This window comes from Thunnus albacares, chromosome 14, assembly GCF_914725855.1.
Source record: "Thunnus albacares chromosome 14, fThuAlb1.1, whole genome shotgun sequence".
Classification (NCBI taxonomy): Eukaryota; Metazoa; Chordata; class Actinopteri; order Scombriformes; family Scombridae; genus Thunnus; species Thunnus albacares.
The window spans coordinates 10,576,759-10,595,751 of record NC_058119.1 but is presented as its reverse complement, the minus strand read 5'-3'; the positions used below and the strand labels follow the sequence as shown (position 1 = coordinate 10,595,751).

The 18,993-nt window shown below is 39.7% G+C and overlaps 1 protein-coding gene and 1 long non-coding RNA gene across 4 annotated transcripts in view; one reads left to right on the top strand and one right to left on the bottom strand.

Annotated features, from left to right (window-relative positions):
* The first annotated feature begins 2 nt into the window (after positions 1 to 2).
* Positions 3 to 18,993, top strand: part of kif16bb (kinesin family member 16Bb) — a 23,759-nt gene continuing 4,768 nt past the window's right edge. The window contains exons 1-17 of one of the 3 annotated variants that reach the window (XM_044373650.1): positions 4 to 415; positions 499 to 562; positions 646 to 756; positions 893 to 1,009; positions 1,762 to 1,859; positions 3,686 to 3,801; positions 3,885 to 4,027; positions 4,352 to 4,520; positions 4,999 to 5,127; positions 5,314 to 5,489; positions 5,605 to 5,670; positions 5,758 to 5,817; positions 11,790 to 11,909; positions 12,064 to 12,115; positions 12,227 to 12,364; positions 13,718 to 13,809; positions 16,036 to 16,124. In XM_044373650.1, coding sequence (XP_044229585.1) covers positions 369 to 415; positions 499 to 562; positions 646 to 756; positions 893 to 1,009; positions 1,762 to 1,859; positions 3,686 to 3,801; positions 3,885 to 4,027; positions 4,352 to 4,520; positions 4,999 to 5,127; positions 5,314 to 5,489; positions 5,605 to 5,670; positions 5,758 to 5,817; positions 11,790 to 11,909; positions 12,064 to 12,115; positions 12,227 to 12,364; positions 13,718 to 13,809; positions 16,036 to 16,124 — 1,787 coding nt within the window. In that variant the 5' untranslated portion in view covers positions 4 to 368. Of the gene's footprint in view, positions 416 to 498; positions 563 to 645; positions 757 to 892; positions 1,010 to 1,761; positions 1,860 to 3,685; positions 3,802 to 3,884; positions 4,028 to 4,351; positions 4,521 to 4,998; positions 5,128 to 5,313; positions 5,490 to 5,604; positions 5,671 to 5,757; positions 5,818 to 11,789; positions 11,910 to 12,063; positions 12,116 to 12,226; positions 12,365 to 13,717; positions 13,810 to 16,035; positions 16,125 to 18,993 lie in introns of all 3 variants that reach the window. The other 2 variants (XM_044373651.1, XM_044373652.1) reach the window with 2 other exon arrangements.
* Positions 12,858 to 18,993, bottom strand: part of LOC122997492 — a 19,128-nt gene continuing 12,992 nt past the window's right edge. The window contains exon 3 of the long non-coding RNA XR_006407220.1: positions 12,858 to 12,869. This is a non-coding gene — a long non-coding RNA (uncharacterized LOC122997492). The remainder of the gene's footprint in view (positions 12,870 to 18,993) is intronic.

Sequence of the window (18,993 nt, the reverse complement as noted above, 5' to 3'; positions counted from 1 at the left end):
GGCTATCATCCAGCATAAGACATGAGTGAAAAAAGATGAACAGTTTCATCCACATTGGTACAAAATGTACAAGGAGTAGGATCAAAATTAAAGCAGAGTATTTATGGAAACTTTTAAAGATTTCTGTCACAGGACAAACAGTAGAAAGCTTTTTTGGTGTGGAGTGTAATTCCTTAAACCCCAGTGGCCAGTTTGTGTAGTGTGTTGAGAAAGTGAGAACAGGTCACAGGTGAGATAATTGGATGTGAAATACGCTGCAGGAGGGCAGCCTTCTTTCTAAACCAACAAAGAATTGAGGAGAAAAGAGGCTGGGGGACTGCTGGGGAATACAGGCTGTTAGGTGTGCTCTGTTTGATTTTGATCAAGCAATGGCTTCAGTGCGTGTAGCTGTCCGAGTCCGTCCATTGAACAAAAGGTATGGGAGTTACAACTATTAGTTTTTGGTTTTAAAAATTTTATTGTCTCTAAGATGTCAAATATTCCACTACTTTTCCACAGAGAAAAGCAGTTATCATCGAAGGTCATAACCCACATAAAAGGGAACAGCTTATCTATTCATAAGGTATTTTTGCCCAAAATGAGATGCACTGTATTGAAGTAAATTATTTTTTTTATTAAGATTGGTCTGTTCTTTTGATATTCTAGCCTTCACCTGTTCAAGAGGATGAGCTGAAGGACAGAGGGAAGATCTTTTCTTATGACTTCTCATATGATTCAACTGACAGAGGAAGCCCCACATTTGCATCCCAGGAGAAGGTATCTCAATTCTTCTCTTTACACCTTTTGCATAACTTTTTTGTATTGTAGTGTACAACAATGAATTGGTTCATGGTTTGAGTTATCTCTTCTTTTTTACCTCCTATTTTAACTAACTTTATCTGTTCTACTTCAGATTTTCCATGACTTGGGGTCTGATGTCCTGAAAGCTGCATTTGAGGGTTTCAATGCCTGTGTGTTAGCCTATGGCCAAACAGGCTCAGGAAAATCTTACACCATGATGGGTCATAAAGTAAGGCTTTCTTTCAGCTTTCCCAGCACTTTTACTAAAGTTTAAATGCATTTTTATCTTAAAAGGTAGCTCTCATATGAACATTCCTGGATTAAACTGAATATTTCCAACTTGCATGCCTAATGTGCCCTATAATCAGCCCTTCAATCACCAGGGACGCCCCCAATGTCACATATTCTCACCACTGTGAGCTTACATTGCAAAAATCCCAGTAACGCTAACCTAGTGTGAACACAGCACTGACTCTTCACCACATTAGATACTGACTGATGGCAGCCTCAACAGACGTCCCTCCCAGTCTCTCCATTTATCTCCATGTTTCTCCCCACTAATCAGAAAATGTGATGAGGGCAGCAGCCTGCAGCTTTTCTCTCCTCACCTTGCACAGCAATGGAAATTTCACATTACCACTGAGGTTTCTGCTTGTCTACCAGGAGACGTGTGCAAGGTCATCGGCAGAGCTGCTGTCAACATCCTAGATAATTATATATGGCTCTTAATGCTTACTATCTGTTACTTTGTAATTAAAACAAGGGCATGCAGCTCAGAGTGGAATTGCTTTTATGCTTCAGTAACTCCATATCAGATGAGCTGTTGTTGTGTTGCTCAGCAGTCTTCACATGTGCTAAGTTGTGTTCACAGCATAGCGTAGACATCCAAATTAAGAGAACATATTGTAATGGGAGTGTGTATAACTAGCGTTTTGTGATAAGAGTTCTAAATGCAACATTTTCTCCCTTTTAATGTGCCAGGAAGATAAAGGTTTAATCCCACGGATCTGTGAAGGCTTGTTCTGTGAAATATCTCAGAGAAGCACGACTGATGCCGTGTCATTCCGTACAGAGGTCAGGTGAGTGGCTATCATACATACAGTGATGCTCCTCCTTATCTTAAAGTGATAGTGCATGACTGTTTGGATTGAACTGTTTGAACATGCTAAAAGTTTCCAGTTGACAGTATTTTTTTTTTACTCATGAAAGTCTTAGAAATTGTCAGCAGGTGGTCATATTTGTTGCTCATAAGCTTTGAATTTGTAAGGAAAAATGGTGTTCTAGTAACAGCATTGAATCCATGTTGTATATGTTGTGGGGACTGTGCATCAGGATATTTGTTATTTGCAGATTTAGTACAAAATAGTAAAAACAAAATCATGATACCATAGTAAAAAAGAATAAAGCAACACAGATCTTTTAATGTAAGGATTAAGAGCCTGCTACTGCAAGCCTTTTTTCAGTGCCTCTATTATTTTTGAGTGCATTTTTCCAAACTATTTTTAATGTAATGGTAAACCCTAAATGCATAGTAGTAGTAGTAGTAGTAGTAGTTTCAGGTATATCTTGACTGAACCCATGCGGAGTCAGTTGTTCAAACAGGTTTGTTTCTTGCCGTTCGAGACCAAACAAATTCAAACTCAAAACATTTGTTTTAATGTGACAAGTTTTAAGGGACAATGTAACTTGAGATGCCATATAGAGATGGTACATCACAAGTATTGTCACTTCAGTTGCATTAAGGCCTCAGTTTATCCCTCATATCCATGATGCTATAATGACAAAACCTCAAGAAAAAAAAGTTGCAAAAATATTCAGAAACAAAAACGTCTTATTCTCATTATCTCAAAATCAAGCAGAGAATCACAGCACTTTACACATAAAACCCAAAACCTCTTGAGTACAACCAAAGGCATTGTGGCCATCAAAAAGGAGTGTACACAAGTAAAAAACAAGTGTACCCTGCTCTACTTTCTGCTTCCTCAAGCTGACAGTGATGTAGACATCCAGTCAGAACTAAGAATGACAAAGCATGACAAAGCTAGTACACATGTCTTCCAGTTGATGCAATAATGTTCCCATTTCTAAATGTGTTTTTCACCTCATAGCTTCTGTTTTGTTTGTTTCTGTGGTGTTGATATATCACTCAAAAAACTTGATCCCAATACCTCTATTGACTATTTGTTGGTTATGTTGTTTAAACTGTTTGTACTTTGATACAATATTTAACCTTTTGGTTATGGCCATCTCTCACTTCTCCCTTAAAACCTCTGTTTTTTTTTTTGTTTTTTTTGTCTTTGTTGTCCATCCCCACAATGTAAAAATACATTTTGTATACTGTTAGGAGATGGTGGTAGTTGGAATCATATGTAACTGGCTTAATGACCCTCCATGTTTTGTTATTATAATAATGGCAGCTATGCCTTTAGCCATTTATCTAATTTTGTGACATGTCTGAGTTCTCAACACTATGCCAGAAAACAACCTGCATGGCTATATCCAGAGGATATGGTCTCTGCCATTTCATTACTGTCACGCTCTCGTAAAGCCTAATTGCTCCATGCCTTGTATTGTTTTTGAATCAGCCACTTAGACTATTCCTTTTGCTTCTTGCAAACACCCACCACAGTAGTGATTGAAGTGTTCTGCCAAAGCCTACTTTGCATACCAGTATGTTTGTTTATTCACTGCTAATGTGAGCAGAACAATGCAAGCACAATAATTTGGCTTTAAACCTACTGTGTATTTATTTTCATGGTAGACTGTGAATAGCAACTTGTTTTGTTCTCATTTGGTGTTGTGCCTTCACATATCAACACTAAAACTCTTTATTAATTTGTACCTTTGTGGCCCTGTGTGCAATCTGTGATTAAATTTGAATTTTGTGTTTGTGACTTGGCACCAGCTTTTTGGAGATCTACAATGAACGTGTGCAGGATCTCCTTAAGAACAGAACAACACCCACAGATAATGGAGGCTTGAGAGTGAGAGAGCACCCCAGGGATGGGCCCTATGTCGAGAGTAAGGGTTTTATTCTGTATACCACATCCATCTCAGTTGAGTTGAAATGCAGAATATTTTATACAGAAAACTGCTGTTTTTAGATCTGTCCAAGCACTTGGTACACACCCACAGTGACATAGAGGAGCAGATTCTTCTTGGAAATGCCAACCGCACCACAGCCAGTACGGGGATGAATGACGTCAGCAGCCGCTCTCATGCAATCTTCACCATCAACTTCACTCAGGTTAACTGCAGTGTTTAGTATCCTTGCTGCCATGTCTCATGTTGTCAGTATGAAGTATTGGGTTAAACATTTCAAAGTTTCCCTAAAATCTATTTGGATGTCAGTAAAGTCCATCCCTCAAGAGCTTTAATTACCCCCGTTTATTCGTTTTTGTGTTCTGAACATTTTTAACATGTTTTTTTTCATCTTCAAAGGATTTTTTCCATCTTGAGTAGCACTTTTGTCGTGATACCGCCTATATGCCTAAGTATTCCTCTGTGATCTGTGAATTGCCTCTTTTGAACTAAACGAGGATTGCTCAGTTATGTTTTTTTCATGCCACAGGCGTGGTTTGATGCAGAGTTGCCATGTGAAACGCTGAGTAAGATCCACCTGGTAGACCTGGCAGGCAGCGAGAGAGCTGATGCCACACGCACCACAGGCACCAGGCTGAAGGAAGGTGCCAACATCAACAAATCCCTGGTCACCCTTGGCAGTGTGATCTCAGCTTTGGGTAAATGCTGTTAACAGCATGACTGACACACCATGACACAACATCTCCATCTATTATTGAGCTGACTGGCTCAATAATAGACAAGGAGGAATAACAATGGCATTCTATACGGGAACAGTAATTTTGTTTGCTGTAATCACTCCAATTATTTCAAAATGAATCATAGTGCGGGATTACTTTCCTAGTTTGTTTTACCACTCAGAATTTTTTTTATCATAGATTTTGCTATTTTTTTAGGAAAAAATAACTTTTGCTCTGATTGTGGCTGGAATTAAACTAGCTATTAATTCTATTGAGGGTATTAGCAAACTCAAGATCGTTAGTGCAAAGTAGTTTTACACTTTTTGAGGATTAACACTTGGCAATGACCCTTTTTATCTCCAAAATAGATCTATAGAGCTCTGGGATGAAACACTACATATCTTATTGGAACCCTCATGTCTCTGAGTCAGTGTTGTTTTTCTGTGTGACCTCCCAGCTGACCTCAGCGTGAGAGGACAGAAAACAAAAAAGAAGAGGCAGATCTTCATTCCTTACCGAAACTCTGTGCTGACTTGGCTACTTAAAGATAGCCTGGGTGGGAACTCAAAGACCGCTATGATAGCAAGTATGTACTGTTAATCTGAACTCTTGACACCAAAACATTTCAGGAAATTTCCAGAAAGTTTTTGTGGCCTCTTTTTTTCTGCTCTTGAAGTTGTATTTAAAAAATGAACAATATAATGTTAACCCATAATACTCTTTTTGTTTTTCATGTTTTAACTCATTTCTCCCGGGTGATCTCTCACGACAGCCATTTCTCCTGCTGATGTGAACTATGGGGAGACCCTGAGCACATTGCGGTATGCCAGCCGCGCTAAAAACATAGTGAACTCTCCCACAGTGAATGAAGACAGCAGTGTGAAGGTGATCAGAGAGCTGCAAGAAGAGGTTACCAGGCTCAGGATGCTGCTAGAGGAAGCCAATCAGGTCCATGCTTATGTTCAATCTTGCATAAAAGACCATCAAGAATAATATGTTAAATTGACGGATATTATTCAAAGGTTACGTTGAAGGTTTGGCTGTTTTTTCACTACTACTCCAGGTTTCCCGCGGGGAGCTGTCTTCCTCTGTGAACGTAGAGGAGGAGCTGCATCAGAATGAGGCAAAGGTGAGTCATCTGCCAAAAGGAGAACAGAGGTGTTTTGATGTGTTCCTCTGTAAATAATGCACATGGTGTTCCTGCAATGTCCCCCAGGTGCGAACACTGACCAAGGAGTGGACCAACAAATGGGGGGAAACTCAGAGTATTCTGCAGGTACAGAAATGATTCATGCATGTATTAATGTTTTTTTTTTTAAATGTAGTACTGAATGAAAATTTGAACATCTTTTATATATCTGTGAAGTCTTTATGGCTTTTTCTTTGTCACATGCATGTATGACTAAGTCCAACAGATGGTCTAGGCTCGTGGCCTCAATCAGCCACCTCCACAGCAATTTTAGAGAATAATAGGGGCTTGAATCATCACTTTGTCAGTATCAGTCTGTTGTAAGAAAAGTGTATTTTCCCAGAGGCTAAGTGAGGCTTTGTGTAAATTTCCCAGTGCCAATACAAATTGTTAGTGTGATTCACAAAAACTTGGAATGTTTGACTTTTGGACATGAGCTAGAAGACAGTAACTGGAGATAATTGCCTGATGAACAGCTTTGTTCCAGCAATCCAGTTTTTTTTTTTTTTTCATCTAATCAATAGTATCATAGAAGCATCTTAAGACTTACAGTAAGCCCCAATGTTTTGCCATCTGAAAGTTTTCTTTTTTCAGTTCTGCAAAGTTGGGATGAAGTGTTTTTTTTAAAAAAAAGAAAAAAAAAAAAAAGTAAGGCACCCGACGTTCAAAGTTATATTTTTTGATCTTAGTTGTTTTTAGACAGACAGTAGTTTGTTAGGTGCTCTTGTTGCTTATGATTTTTTTCCTACCTTGTTTTCTCAGCCTCCTTTTTCAACTTTGTAATATGTCATAACACATTTGTATCTCACTTTCAATCCCAAAATCCAAAGGTGTATTCAGTGAAATATTATGTAAAAATGACACTATTTTAAGCTTGGTGCAGAATGATATATGCAGGCAAAAGACAAGGCCACTGAGTACATAAAGTACGATGGTTTGCTTTATTAATTTTAACACTAACAATCATCAACCCAGGAAGCCTCCAGCAGCAGTTTTGACAGACATTACTGTTTGCAGTAAAGTCATCCTACCAGCTGGTGTCACTGCAAGTCTTGTGAACAGCCAGAGCCACTTATTGGACAGCAAAGGGTAATGAGAGTGGAGTCAACCTGGCATTTAAATTTAATTTTCCATCTATTTAGATTCAAATGGCACGCAAAAACTGAGTTCTTATAATGATGCTGAAGTTAGTGTGTGACGGCATTCAGGGAGTCTTGAGAGAAACAGAACAGACATGCCTTCTCTGTAAGTGGCAGCATCCCCACAAAACCCCAAGCTGCCTCCAAAAAAGCCAGGATTTGCCAACCTAGAGTTTACACCCAACGCTTTTCCTCTGTTGAATTTGTGCCCAACCTCCCAAATAACACCAAATGTCATCTGTTTGGGACTCATCGTATTCAGCCAAGTAGCCTGTTGCATTATGCATTGAACTGTGAAGCATGCCAGTCGTGAGAATTATGGATTGACTTCCTGTCTCTATCATACACACTAGAAGTATATTCTCTCTAGCAACTTTTGCATGGATTTAAGCTGTTGTGTTGATCTGGCTGTGCTGATTATTTTTTTTGAAAAATGTCTCAGAAAACATTTGTGTATTCTTGAGTTGTAGTAGCAACTAGTGATCCTGTACCAGAGTATATTTCCCACAATCTGACGGCTTTTTGTGAAGCTTTACATTTAAGAAGACTTTAGGTAAGGACGTTGAATACCGGACACGTGAATGTCGTCTACCTGTGTGTGCTGAGTAATTAACATTCTATCTTGTATGGTGGTTAGCAGGTGACATTTAGTGGCTTGACAGCCCTTTATTCATGACAGTGTATTGAAACTCATTAGCAGCTGTCACTGCTCCTAATTAAGAGGTCTTGATTATTGACATATGGCACTTTCGTCTCTGACTGTCCGGCATATTAATTAAAGTTACAGTGTTGTAAATCTGTTTGCATGTTGAAGCGGTGATGACTTTACGCTCAGAGGCAAAATCGTCTGTTTACTGTCAGAGCTGAAAAATATGGCTTATTTACTGCAGGACTGTGCCCATCCATGTAAACACCTGTTATGATGCATGATACAACGTGACACCTAGGCGAAAAGGCCACTGTACTGGTGACCAGCAGGCACACGGATGTTGCTGAAGCTCTAAGTGTTTGATGCATGACTTTATGGATTTGACATTTGTCTTCCTGTGCATTTGCATTCTGCCCGGGTGAAAAATGGTAAGTGAGATTCCTGCATGGATTGCTGCACAGACATTAGAGAGGGTGTCTTTCCTCAGCTTAGTATAGAGAAGCACTTTCGCACCCTGTTTGAAGCCTGCCATTTCAAAATTCTGCACACGTACTTGACAAACAAAAGCTTAATCACTTTTGTGGAATTTAGTGAAAGATTTATTTATTTTTTTTAAACTAATGCCTTCAACTTGATTTGTTTTAAGTAGACCGGATATGCTGATATAATCCAGCCTCCATGTTAAAGTTTAAAGTGCTGTATATGCTCACTTCATAAATTCAGAACAGTCTTCTCAGACTCTTCAAGTCTCATATATTTTTTGTGTTAATTTGCTGAGCGTTAGATGGAATTTCTGCTTGGGCCATTAGGAGACAAGTTGACCAAGAGCGGTGTAAACAGAGTTTTGAATTCTGTATTCAAAGCAGATTTAGAATGCAAAGTTATTCATCGTCAGCTTCCCAGATTGGTTACAGGGCATGTGGGAATGAGAAAGTAATTAATATAAGATGGATTCCAGAGCAGCCTCTTACCAGACAGAGACGGCAACAGATTGAGAGAACAAAAAAAAGCAGGAAGAGGGTAAAGTGAAATGTTGTCTACTGCAGGGGTGTGTATATATATATACACACACACACACGCACACACACAGATTTGTGAGTACTCCTACTGCACGAGTTGAGTTGCATTCTGCTCCCCCAGCCACCCTCTCAGGTCCCCTTGTAACACAGTGTGGTGGGAGGAACCTCCATTTCAGTAAGATAAAATGAACCACAATGTTTCTTTTGATCCTGGTAGTCTTTGTATTTCCCAAACATGCAACAATCAGCACAAAGACATAACTTAAGCCTTCAAATGCTCTGAGCCTTGCTCTGTTTAATGTCAGTTTACTTCATACTGTCAGCAGTTGTACATCATATTTTGTCATTATAGCTTTTCATGACCTCTACATATTCTTATCAGCAGCTTTCTTTTAATCCTTCACATTCTTTTCTTAATTTAATAAAAACCAATTACGCTGTTTGAAACATATGATGAATACATGTTTTGTAGGTGTCTTTCCTGCCTACAATGACAATCTTACTACTAAAAATCTTACTGCTAAAATCAGTTCACAACGCACACATTAACCAATGTAAGTGGCAGTGTGATGCGTAGCAGGAGAATTTTTTTGACTTATTAGGGGCCCAGAAGAGCTTTTCTCGGGATGATTCCCTCTTTAGTTAAGTTTTAAGTACATGCATGGCAACATGATGGCTGGAGCACATATCAGTCTAATTACACAACACATTTATATTACAACCAGAACAAGTTTCTGGTTGAGATTCTGCTTTTACATGTAGCACACACAGATAACATCAAGGGAAGGTTAAGAACCGGAAAGGCTTGCTAACAAGATGCCAGTTCTTTTCTGTGAGTTAACATACTGGAATATAACCAATCACTGCAAACAAAGGGTGTCATGCCATTTTGAAAACTGTCCATGTAATTGCCTTTCCTTTTATGCGTCACTCATTGTAACTTTGTAAAGAATAGGGACATAAATACAGCTCATTTCCAGAAAATTAACCTTTATAATGTAACAGCAATTCAAATTTCTCTCTTGTTCTGACTTCAGTGCCTACTTATCTGTTCTGTTGGCAAGTTGCTCCACTTGACGAGTCTGATGGGAAGTCAGGAAAGAATGATTGGTTGGCCTGGTATGACAGTGTTTTGAAATGCATATTAACCAAGTCGGGAACCTGAACTGTCAAAGCACTGAGAAAAAATCCATTAAAAATTCAGCCCAACCACAGATGATGGATTTTAATGGAAGCCTAAATGCTGCCCGAGCCTGGCTGCTGGTCTAGGCCACAGTTAATTACAGTATGTTCACCAGCTGCCTCAGTCTTAAATACTTTTTTTTTTTTTTTTTTTTTTTTTTTTTTTTGTCCTCATAGCACACAGACAGACTGACTGACTGACTGGGTGTGGTGTGAGGAGCAACTTTCTCTGGCATGTGTGCGAATGTGAGGAGAAAATAAGAGTATCTCTTCGGCTCCTGATGTCTAAGGAAAGTGACACAGTGCATTAATCTGCTGGGCTGCTCCTCACCTCTAATGAAGTCTGTGAAGAATCCCTTTTAATTAAGTACAGGGGCTGGGGTCGATGCCTCTCCTTCTTCATTAGAGAAAAGGATTTCTCCCATCTCACATCTGCCAATGAGTGAGGTGGTGGTGGACACGTCTCTCTCTTCATGGTCCAATCTATACGAAACAGAGTAGGAGGAGGTTGAAAGAGAGGAGAACTAGTTTATGCAGAGTGTTGCCTCTGAATCCTTCATATGTGAGATGTTCTGCTCTGCCTCTTGGGGAGGTACTTATGATAATCCATGGCAATGTGAGGCATTAGTCCACCAGCTTAACAGAGGAAGACTTCTGATAGGGCCACTCATACTTTGGTAGACTCTGGGTTATTGAACCACAGCCACTTCCCTGGGAGGAAAAGGTTATTGGCCTTAAACACTTGCTCAGAGAGTTAAGTTTCTCTTTATAGCTTAATTCAGTGTGTCTTTTGAACCTAGCAGGTCATCCGAGGCTAAACGTTTCATTTCTTGTTGAATAATTGCCAAATTAACTGCTCAACAAACTCACTCCGTCTGCAGCCTGTCTGGTCTTTTCTTAACTCCTTTTGTACCTCTTTAGTCAAGTTAGAAATTAAATAATACCAAATGACATTTCAAGTTAAATGAATATCACCCCTTGACAGACACATATGCTGTAAGGTGGTGTGACTCATGCTTTTACATTTCCTCAGCAACAATTGTTGGAGGCAGTGAAGCGATGTATGGAACAGATCAGAGGTTTAAGTGTAGCTGTCGTGTGCTCTAGAAATGGCTTTCAAGGATTAAATCAATTTCTCTACTACTTATCACGTTTCTGTAGAGAGGTGCTGTACTGCCATTAAATCCATATTTAGCAGGGGTTTCTGGACAAGCTGAATGGATTTTTTTTTTCATCTAGACATTAATTTCTGACTTTTGAATTGTGTAACTGTAATGTTGCTATGTGTGTGAAATATGGACATTTAAGTGTTTCTTTTTTTTCATTTGCATCCTGAGATCTGGCATTTATGCAAACACAGAACATGTCATACAGGGAAAAAAATTGAAAATGCCCCTATGAAATAATCTCGTACAATGATTCATTTTAAACCAGTTATTCACTTTGCTCAACAAGTAATGCACTATTGATGGCTGTGTAGCTTGATGCTTAAGCTACCGCATGGCAGGCTTCCACTTCACGTGAAGCTATAAGCCACATGAACTCACTTTGGTTTGACCTTTTCATACAATACTCCTTCAGACACATTGTAAATGACATGGAACTAGTTTGAAGAAGTTTGTTGCTGCTGCTATCTAAAGTTGATATACTTTACAAGCTTGGGAGTGTTTTTAATAGCAACATACAGTGTTGATAGCCATGTGTCAATAAAGGCAACGATGCATGTTATACATCCCACCTGTGTGTATGTGTGCGTGGGCGGTGGCAGTGCGTCTGTTTCGCTCGGTGAGCACAATGTACAGTTTGACTCTCGCCATGATAATCTGAATGATTTATGGTGTCTCTCTTGCCGTTAGCCACTCTACTGCTTCATGGCGACACATGGTTGGAACGCCGCTATTCTGCTCGGCCTTCAGGCAAGGAAGAGCAGTCATAAAGAATTCAGTTTTCTGCTGGTTGCCATTAAATGTCTGTCAGCATTTTTTATTTTATATTGTGTGCCATTCCTGCTACAGGCTATTGAAAGAGGTTTTTTCACCCCCTCACAGAATATTTTCTTGTGTCCCGTAGGAGGAGACGGTGGCTCTGAGGAAGGAGGGGAGTGGAGTGGTCCTTGACTGCCAGTTACCTCATCTGATAGGCATCGATGAAGACCTGCTGAGCACTGGCATCATCCTCTATTATTTGAAAGTGAATAGAGCATTTAGACTTAGCATAATACACATTAATCTGTATTTTTCTTAGAAATCATTACCAGCCAAGGTCCACTGCTTACAGTAATTGCCTCCGATTTCCAAACAAACATCTTACTTACTGTATCATGACCTTTGAATCTCCACGGTAGGATGGCAGAACCCTGATCGGGAGCAACAAAACATCATGCAGTCAGGATATTGGTGAGTCGGGGTCACTATAGTATAGTTACTATAGTACAGTTTCCATTTTATCCATTGGACTGAACATAAGCAGTATTTCTTTGTATGCTTTTATATTAAATTGTATTGCAGTCCTTCGTGGGCCTGGACTCTGCAGTGAACATTGTGTGTTTGAGAACCGTGCTGGGAGCGTGACTCTGATCCCTCAGGATGGTGCACTGTGTTCAGTGAATGGCTCTGTGGTAACTGAACCCTGCCAGCTGACTCAGGGTAAGCGTTCTGCAAAGCTAATATGCTCTTGATTATTCTTTAATGAACATAAAGGGGGTGGGGGGCTACCAAAAAAGATTTTGTTCTCAGATGTACAATTATTAAACTAGTGGGAGCCAATAATGCTTTCATCCATTTTGAATGCAGTGATATTAGATCACTGCATCACATCTGCAAATGAAAAAAACACTTTATGTCCCTGGCTCCCCTATGGCAGCACACTCAGGGCATGAGTGGATTGTGAACACAGCTCTCTACAGGGCAGATGCCATTTCTCTTACTAAACATTTTGAAGGGCGAGAGGCCCCGGACAAAGCTCCAGACAAAGCCCCAGGCCCTCCATTTAATTGGCAGATGGAGTTGATAGGGCCGACAGGTTTGAAGTGGGCCAGAGCATTAACCTTTCAAAGGACAGAGCCAAGCCAAGCTGAAACTCCTGCCCCCCTGAGCAGACCCTGCTTGCCGGGGCTGGGAGCTTTCACTGCTTACTGCCTCCTCATCCACACTGCTTTGCTTTTGAGAGATAAAAACTGCACACAGAATCAGGCAGCGCAGGGCCTGGCTATGCTAGTCTCTTTTTATAACCATTTCAAGTTATCCAATATCCCCTTCAGAAACGGCTGCATCTGAAGCTATTTTCTTGAACAAATGATAGTAATTTTCAGTCCAACAGCAGCTGGAATCCATCACAGGCTGCCCTCTCAGGTGCTTTGTCACTCGTCAGAAGTCATTAGTAGTAGCAAGATTAGTATTTTCTGTGCCGAGAGAGGAGGGGGGAAATGGGGAGGAGACCTCGAGAAAATCTGTGGATGTGGCCATATGAGCTTGAGTCTGATATATAAACCTTAATATCACTTCAATTCTATAGCTTTACAAGACTTCTCAAGTTTTCCTGGACCATTTTTCTCAAGTAAATCATCCCCCCTGGTCTAGGTCACTGCCAGTCATATTGGGAATTGTGTTCTTCATGGCAATTCATTTACACAACCACAGCAGAGAAAAATGTAGGCTAACTTTTGTGCCGTTTGTCAAGTTTTCCCCAAGTTCAGTGCAGAGACAGTTCACTGCAATCCCACAATAACAGGAAGATTCCCATGGCCAAAGTCTTTTGCTCCTTGTATGCATTATAGATGCTGTGCCACACCTCCAAAGGTTTTCTTGAAGACTCTCAGCACCATTGCTGTCACTGGCATCTCTTTTGAAATGCATCACATTTTCCTTGAACTGGTCTGTCTCAAATTGTAACGTCTGTCTCAGTGGATGGTACAGCCTTTGTACCAAGTAGTTTGAGCTTGTAAGTGAGTTGATGTTTTTTCACTTTTCTCATGCTTTACCCCTTTGTTTTCCCCTCAGGTGCCATCATACATCTAGGGAGAGGAACCATATTTCGCTTTAACCACCCCACAGAAGCTGCCCAGCTCAGAGAAGAACGCCAGGTACAGACGGTACCCAAAACCGCTGCAGACATACTCTTATTGTGTTTTTAATATTCTGCTGTTTTTTATAAAGCTGAAGGAGCATCTTTTCTAAAAAGACGCTGCCTCGACTGCATTGTCTGCTGTTAATTTTGTAAAAGCAAGTCAGCATCATGCACAAGTTTGTTTCCATAACTACCAGCTGTGATACCTGCTACCTTCAGCAAACACAGCTCATGTTGAACTCTGATTCACACTGAACTCAGAAACTTGACAACAGCACCAGATTATTTCTGATCAGAATAAAAACTACTGCTGCCACTGCTTTTTTCTGTCTATTTAGCATGAAACTCTACTCCTTTTGTTCTGATTAATTGGCGCTCAAAAAAGCGGCAGACCAGCACATCATCAACAATCTCTCCACAGTGCTAAATTAGAAAACCTCTTTGCTGACCCTAAGAGAAGGCCAGGTGCAGCGTCTTTCAAAACTGGCTGCTTTTCGTCCATCTCGCAATAGCTCCCACTTGGCTTTCATGCTTTTTTTTTTTTTTTTAAAGTAGCATTGTGTGAATTCACCCTTGTCTACCTAAGAAATTGCAACCAGTGTTTTCTCACCAATAATTTGTTGGTGTTAAAGTATTCTTGAGAAGTTTGGCTTTTGTAAGTTTGAGCGCTGAGTGGGTGTAAGAATAAAAACCCAGAAATATGCTGGACCAATTAAATTATTTTAAATTTACTAAACGATCGTGAAAAATGTCCTTTTATGAATGCATTAATACATACACTTTGACAACATAACTTTGAGATTGGAAAGTCTTCTGCAAATTGCTCTGGAAAGGTATAACTGTTCTATTAATAGGAATAAATGTCAACAATTTGTGTAATTGTTCATTGTTACAGTTGTCTACCGTAATTGTAAATCATCACAGCCATTTGTCTTGTTGTTTAGATCATATGTGTGCAATTGAAACATGATGTGTGATATTAGGATAAATACAGTTTAAGGAACATTCCAAACAAAATCTTACCAAATTTATTGAAAACTACCAATTAGTGGAAGGATGCAAGAAAAGTACATTTCGGTCAGTCATATAAAACAGAAGACATTTTAGTGAAGTTGTAAGTCTGCTTTGAGCAAGTTGTTCTCACAAAACTGTCAGTACTAGTGAAGGAGGTCAGAAAGAGGCCTGTGGACACTCAGAGGGAGCTACAGGCTGCTGTGCTGTAGCTGAGACAGGGGACACTGTGCATACAAATACGGTTGCCTGGATGATTCACTACTCAAAGCTTTATGGCAGAGTAGCAAAGAGAAAGAAAGAAACCATAACATGCAACATACTTTTTACAGGCACTGTATATGTAGATTACAGATGATCAAGCCTGTTGCTTTTAGACCTTATGTTAATGAAGTGACTAGAATATGCTGAGGTTACAGGCCTCTCTCTGGAAACGAGCATTGATATTATGAAACTATGACAATTTTACTGTGATATTCACTCATAATGAATCTCAAAAAATGAGGTTCTGGTCTTTCTTCTCAGTTCAGTATTATCATTATACTGAAAATTACTTTTAGTATAATTATATTTAATTATACTTTTTAAGCATTCCCTCCTGTGTTTTAAACCATGTTATGGTGCAAAATGATTCATATGCCATTTTATACACACAGCTGTACTTCTAGTTTTTGACAGCTTTCTACTCGCTGCATTATTGAAAATTGCACACTATTACAGCCAAGTAAAGCACAGACATCCAGGTCCCACTGGGGTTCCAAGAGGAGTCTTTGCCATTCATTTTTAACATTGATTCCAAATGAGATGGTCTCAAGAGTTCCGCATTCGCTCAGTCTGAAATGTGCTAGCACACCCATAATGACGTGTGTGACTTGCTTTAAAATAGTCTACTTCAATAATAGCAAATTGTATAACATTCCCCTTTATTTCAGACAATGTTTTTAACAGTGCTCAAGATAAACTGTAAAACAATATGAAATTACAAGGAGGAACCTGGTTGAACATTACAGCTGTTCTCTTGCCAGTCAAAATATATGGCCCTTTCTTTTTAGGGGTACATGATCATTTTAATCTTGTTTACCCTCATTTTGGATTAGATTTTAATATTTCTCCAAATACTGAATACATACGGTGTATACACTGCTCTAATTACACCACTGTATAATTGCAAATCTGCTGTAGGCTGCTCATTTCTCACAGATTTTCATTTCACAGTATTGTCTCATTCTGTTGTCCGCAGAGCAAGCTGCTGTCTGCCTCCAGCCTGTCCTTGACTGACATGTCCAAATCTACCGAGAATCTGACCAAGGTGATGCTGCAAAATCCAGGGTGAGGCATGTGTAATAGCCCTCTACACTCTGTGACCCAGGCCTAACTGAACCCACTCCACCTCAATCTCTGCTATGTGCCTATTTATTGAGCAGCATTCATCGGGCGCATAGACCAAATCAAAGCCATAAATTATGGCAGGATTGCTGTAAAGAGAAGTGGGACCATGCAAAAATCTACCCTGTAGTGTTTCATGCTGAGCCAGTGGAAATCACGGCAGGTGAACTGCTCTGTGTCCCATTTCTAAAATCATTGTAGTACACTGGAAGTTCAGCTTCCCAGCAAATTCCCAGAATGTAATGAAAAAAATAACAACAGGCTTTTCTTAATCTGTGTTCTCATCTGTACTTATTTTCTCGTGGACATGTGAAATGTCATCAGTCATGGCCCAAGTATTGTCCACATTTAGGAAAGCATGATCCAAATGCCTGGAAGTGTTCTTTCCCTGCCTGTTTTATTAATTATCCTGTGGGAGCTGACTTGTGTGAACTTGTGGTAAACGAGTATCCCAGCATGCATTTGCATCAACCTGAGGCAATGATGAAGGATATGAGCCTGTCTCAATGCTGTTTTCATTTTTGTTCTCTTCAGAAATAGATGTGAATATTTCATATACATAATGTATACTAAACAGTTGGTAGAGTTTATTCTGATTTTTCACTTTTTTTACATATAGCCTACCAAACTCTGGAAGACATGTTAATGTGACATCTTTATCCCCCAAAATCCAATTCACTGTCTAGTGATTCACTTCCTGCTGAAGTAGTGAGCAATTTGAGACACTCCCCTTGTCTCTCATGATCTGATAACCTTGATGTTTTACAGCATGTGGAGCTGTTTGACATGTAATTTCCCTCACAGTGCAGTATCCTCAAAAAGCAGTGCTTCTGTGCAGGTGATTCATAGCTCGTTTAGTCTGATACTTGCACCCCCTTCTTGATCTTCTGGTTTTGCACTGCTTGGTTTGGATATGAAAGGGTGAACATGCATGTGCATACTAAATAGAGGATTACTTCAGGGCGACTATCAATTGACTACACAGCTAGAGTTTTCATTATCCTACGTCAGGAAAACTGGGTTTGTGCATGAAACTGGTAATATAGTGTGCAGAATATCAAGAATGGAAGTCAGTAGGAGTGAGTTGTGGACTGAGACATCTGTAAGTGTTGATTACGAATCAGCAGTAGGACTGTCAACTGTTTTTTCCAGCATAGAAAACATACAATACACACAGGCAAACGAGGGCGAACAGAACTTTAATTATTTGATTCCTCTCTTGCTCTCAATTTTCACTGACAATGCAGCATAAATATTAAATGTGCATACACCAGATATTTTTCAAGTGTTTTTCTCCCTCTCATTTGGCTTACTAAACCATGATCTGTTCAAGCTCTGAAGATGGGCATTAAGGGAAATGACCTTTTTCACCTGTTGCTAAGATATGTATGACATCCTTATTCCACTTGCTGTTCGCATAACTCAAATTCCCTCACAGCAAGGACAGAAATGATTTTTCAGTTTGCCCAATCATCTTGGAAATAACCCTCAGTGGTAAATAAGAGAAAATTATTTGAATTCAGACAGTGGCTGTGGATATCCACGCAACTCAGGGTGACATGGGATATTAATGCAGTGACCTGCAGCTGCTTTAGGGGGTGCTCCATTCCACCAAAAGAAACCTGTCTATCATCAGATACATCTGTTGGATCACAGACTTTCTCACTTGAGAGTCCAGACAGGAAGAGGGTAACTGCATTAGTAAAAAGTCTCACCTGCTCCTACAGCACAGGGAATGCTTCACATTTTTGTATTTATTTAGATCTTTGGTTCATTTATCTATCTATATATATGGATTCATGATGTCATGATGAATGCTATTTTTTTCAAGTATGCACAAGTTGTAGAAATCCTCTTGCCATCTGCAAGTAACGTGGATGCAACATATCTGCATAATGTTGCAATAACATTTCATTTCAAATCATTTGTTCCCTCTGCATTTATCAGATGCATTTGGAGAAGTCTCTGAAATGTTGCGGTTTTACTAACTAGTTATGTAAGTATTGAGTCAAGAATTTCAGATTTTGGAGCTGTGTGTTCAGAGAAGCTTAGAAATTGGAATGGTGTGGTCACTGAAAGTAGCATTGTAGCTTCCCATAAGCTTGCTAATTGGTAGACTGACAGTCATTTTTTCTAATGGATTTGTTTATTTAGTTGATCATATAAACATTTGGGATATTTGGTTGGGGAAACATTAAAATAATGAATGTTCAAACCCTGTGCCTAGTTTGGAAACTTCCAAGATACAAAGGAAAGAAAGTGCTATGCTTGTCTGTTAGCATGAATACATGCTTTTTGTACTTCATATGAATTCATGACAGGACCCACTTCTTACCTTCTAGTCCAAGTAAAAGGTGGCCCACTGTGTTTGATTCAGTCTTTATTAAATGGACTGTGTAACAGAGACACTATGTCGTAGCCAAGCCCAAATTCAGTTCTTTCAAGCCAAACAAGTCTGGACTCTCAGTGATGGAACAGGCCAGCTGGTGTTTGACCCTCATGGCTTTTAATGGCCACCTTTAGCTCTGAAAGCCCCTCATCTGACAACCCTCTCAGTATCCTCCATCTCTAGCCAGAAGGCCAAGTGCCAGCTTTAATGTTTGCCTTCTCTGACCACCAACAGGCTGTTAGCAGCTTGCATCTCCTGAAATGGTGTTTTTACACTGGTTAACATCCATCACTCTAGGAGCTACTGTGCCACTTAACACCTCCTGCCACCAGCTTTAGTGCAGCTAGAACGATCTTACCTACAAACCTATCTATCTCTAAAGGTTGTGATTTTTCTTTTCTTTTTTTTGTTTGCCACTTTACT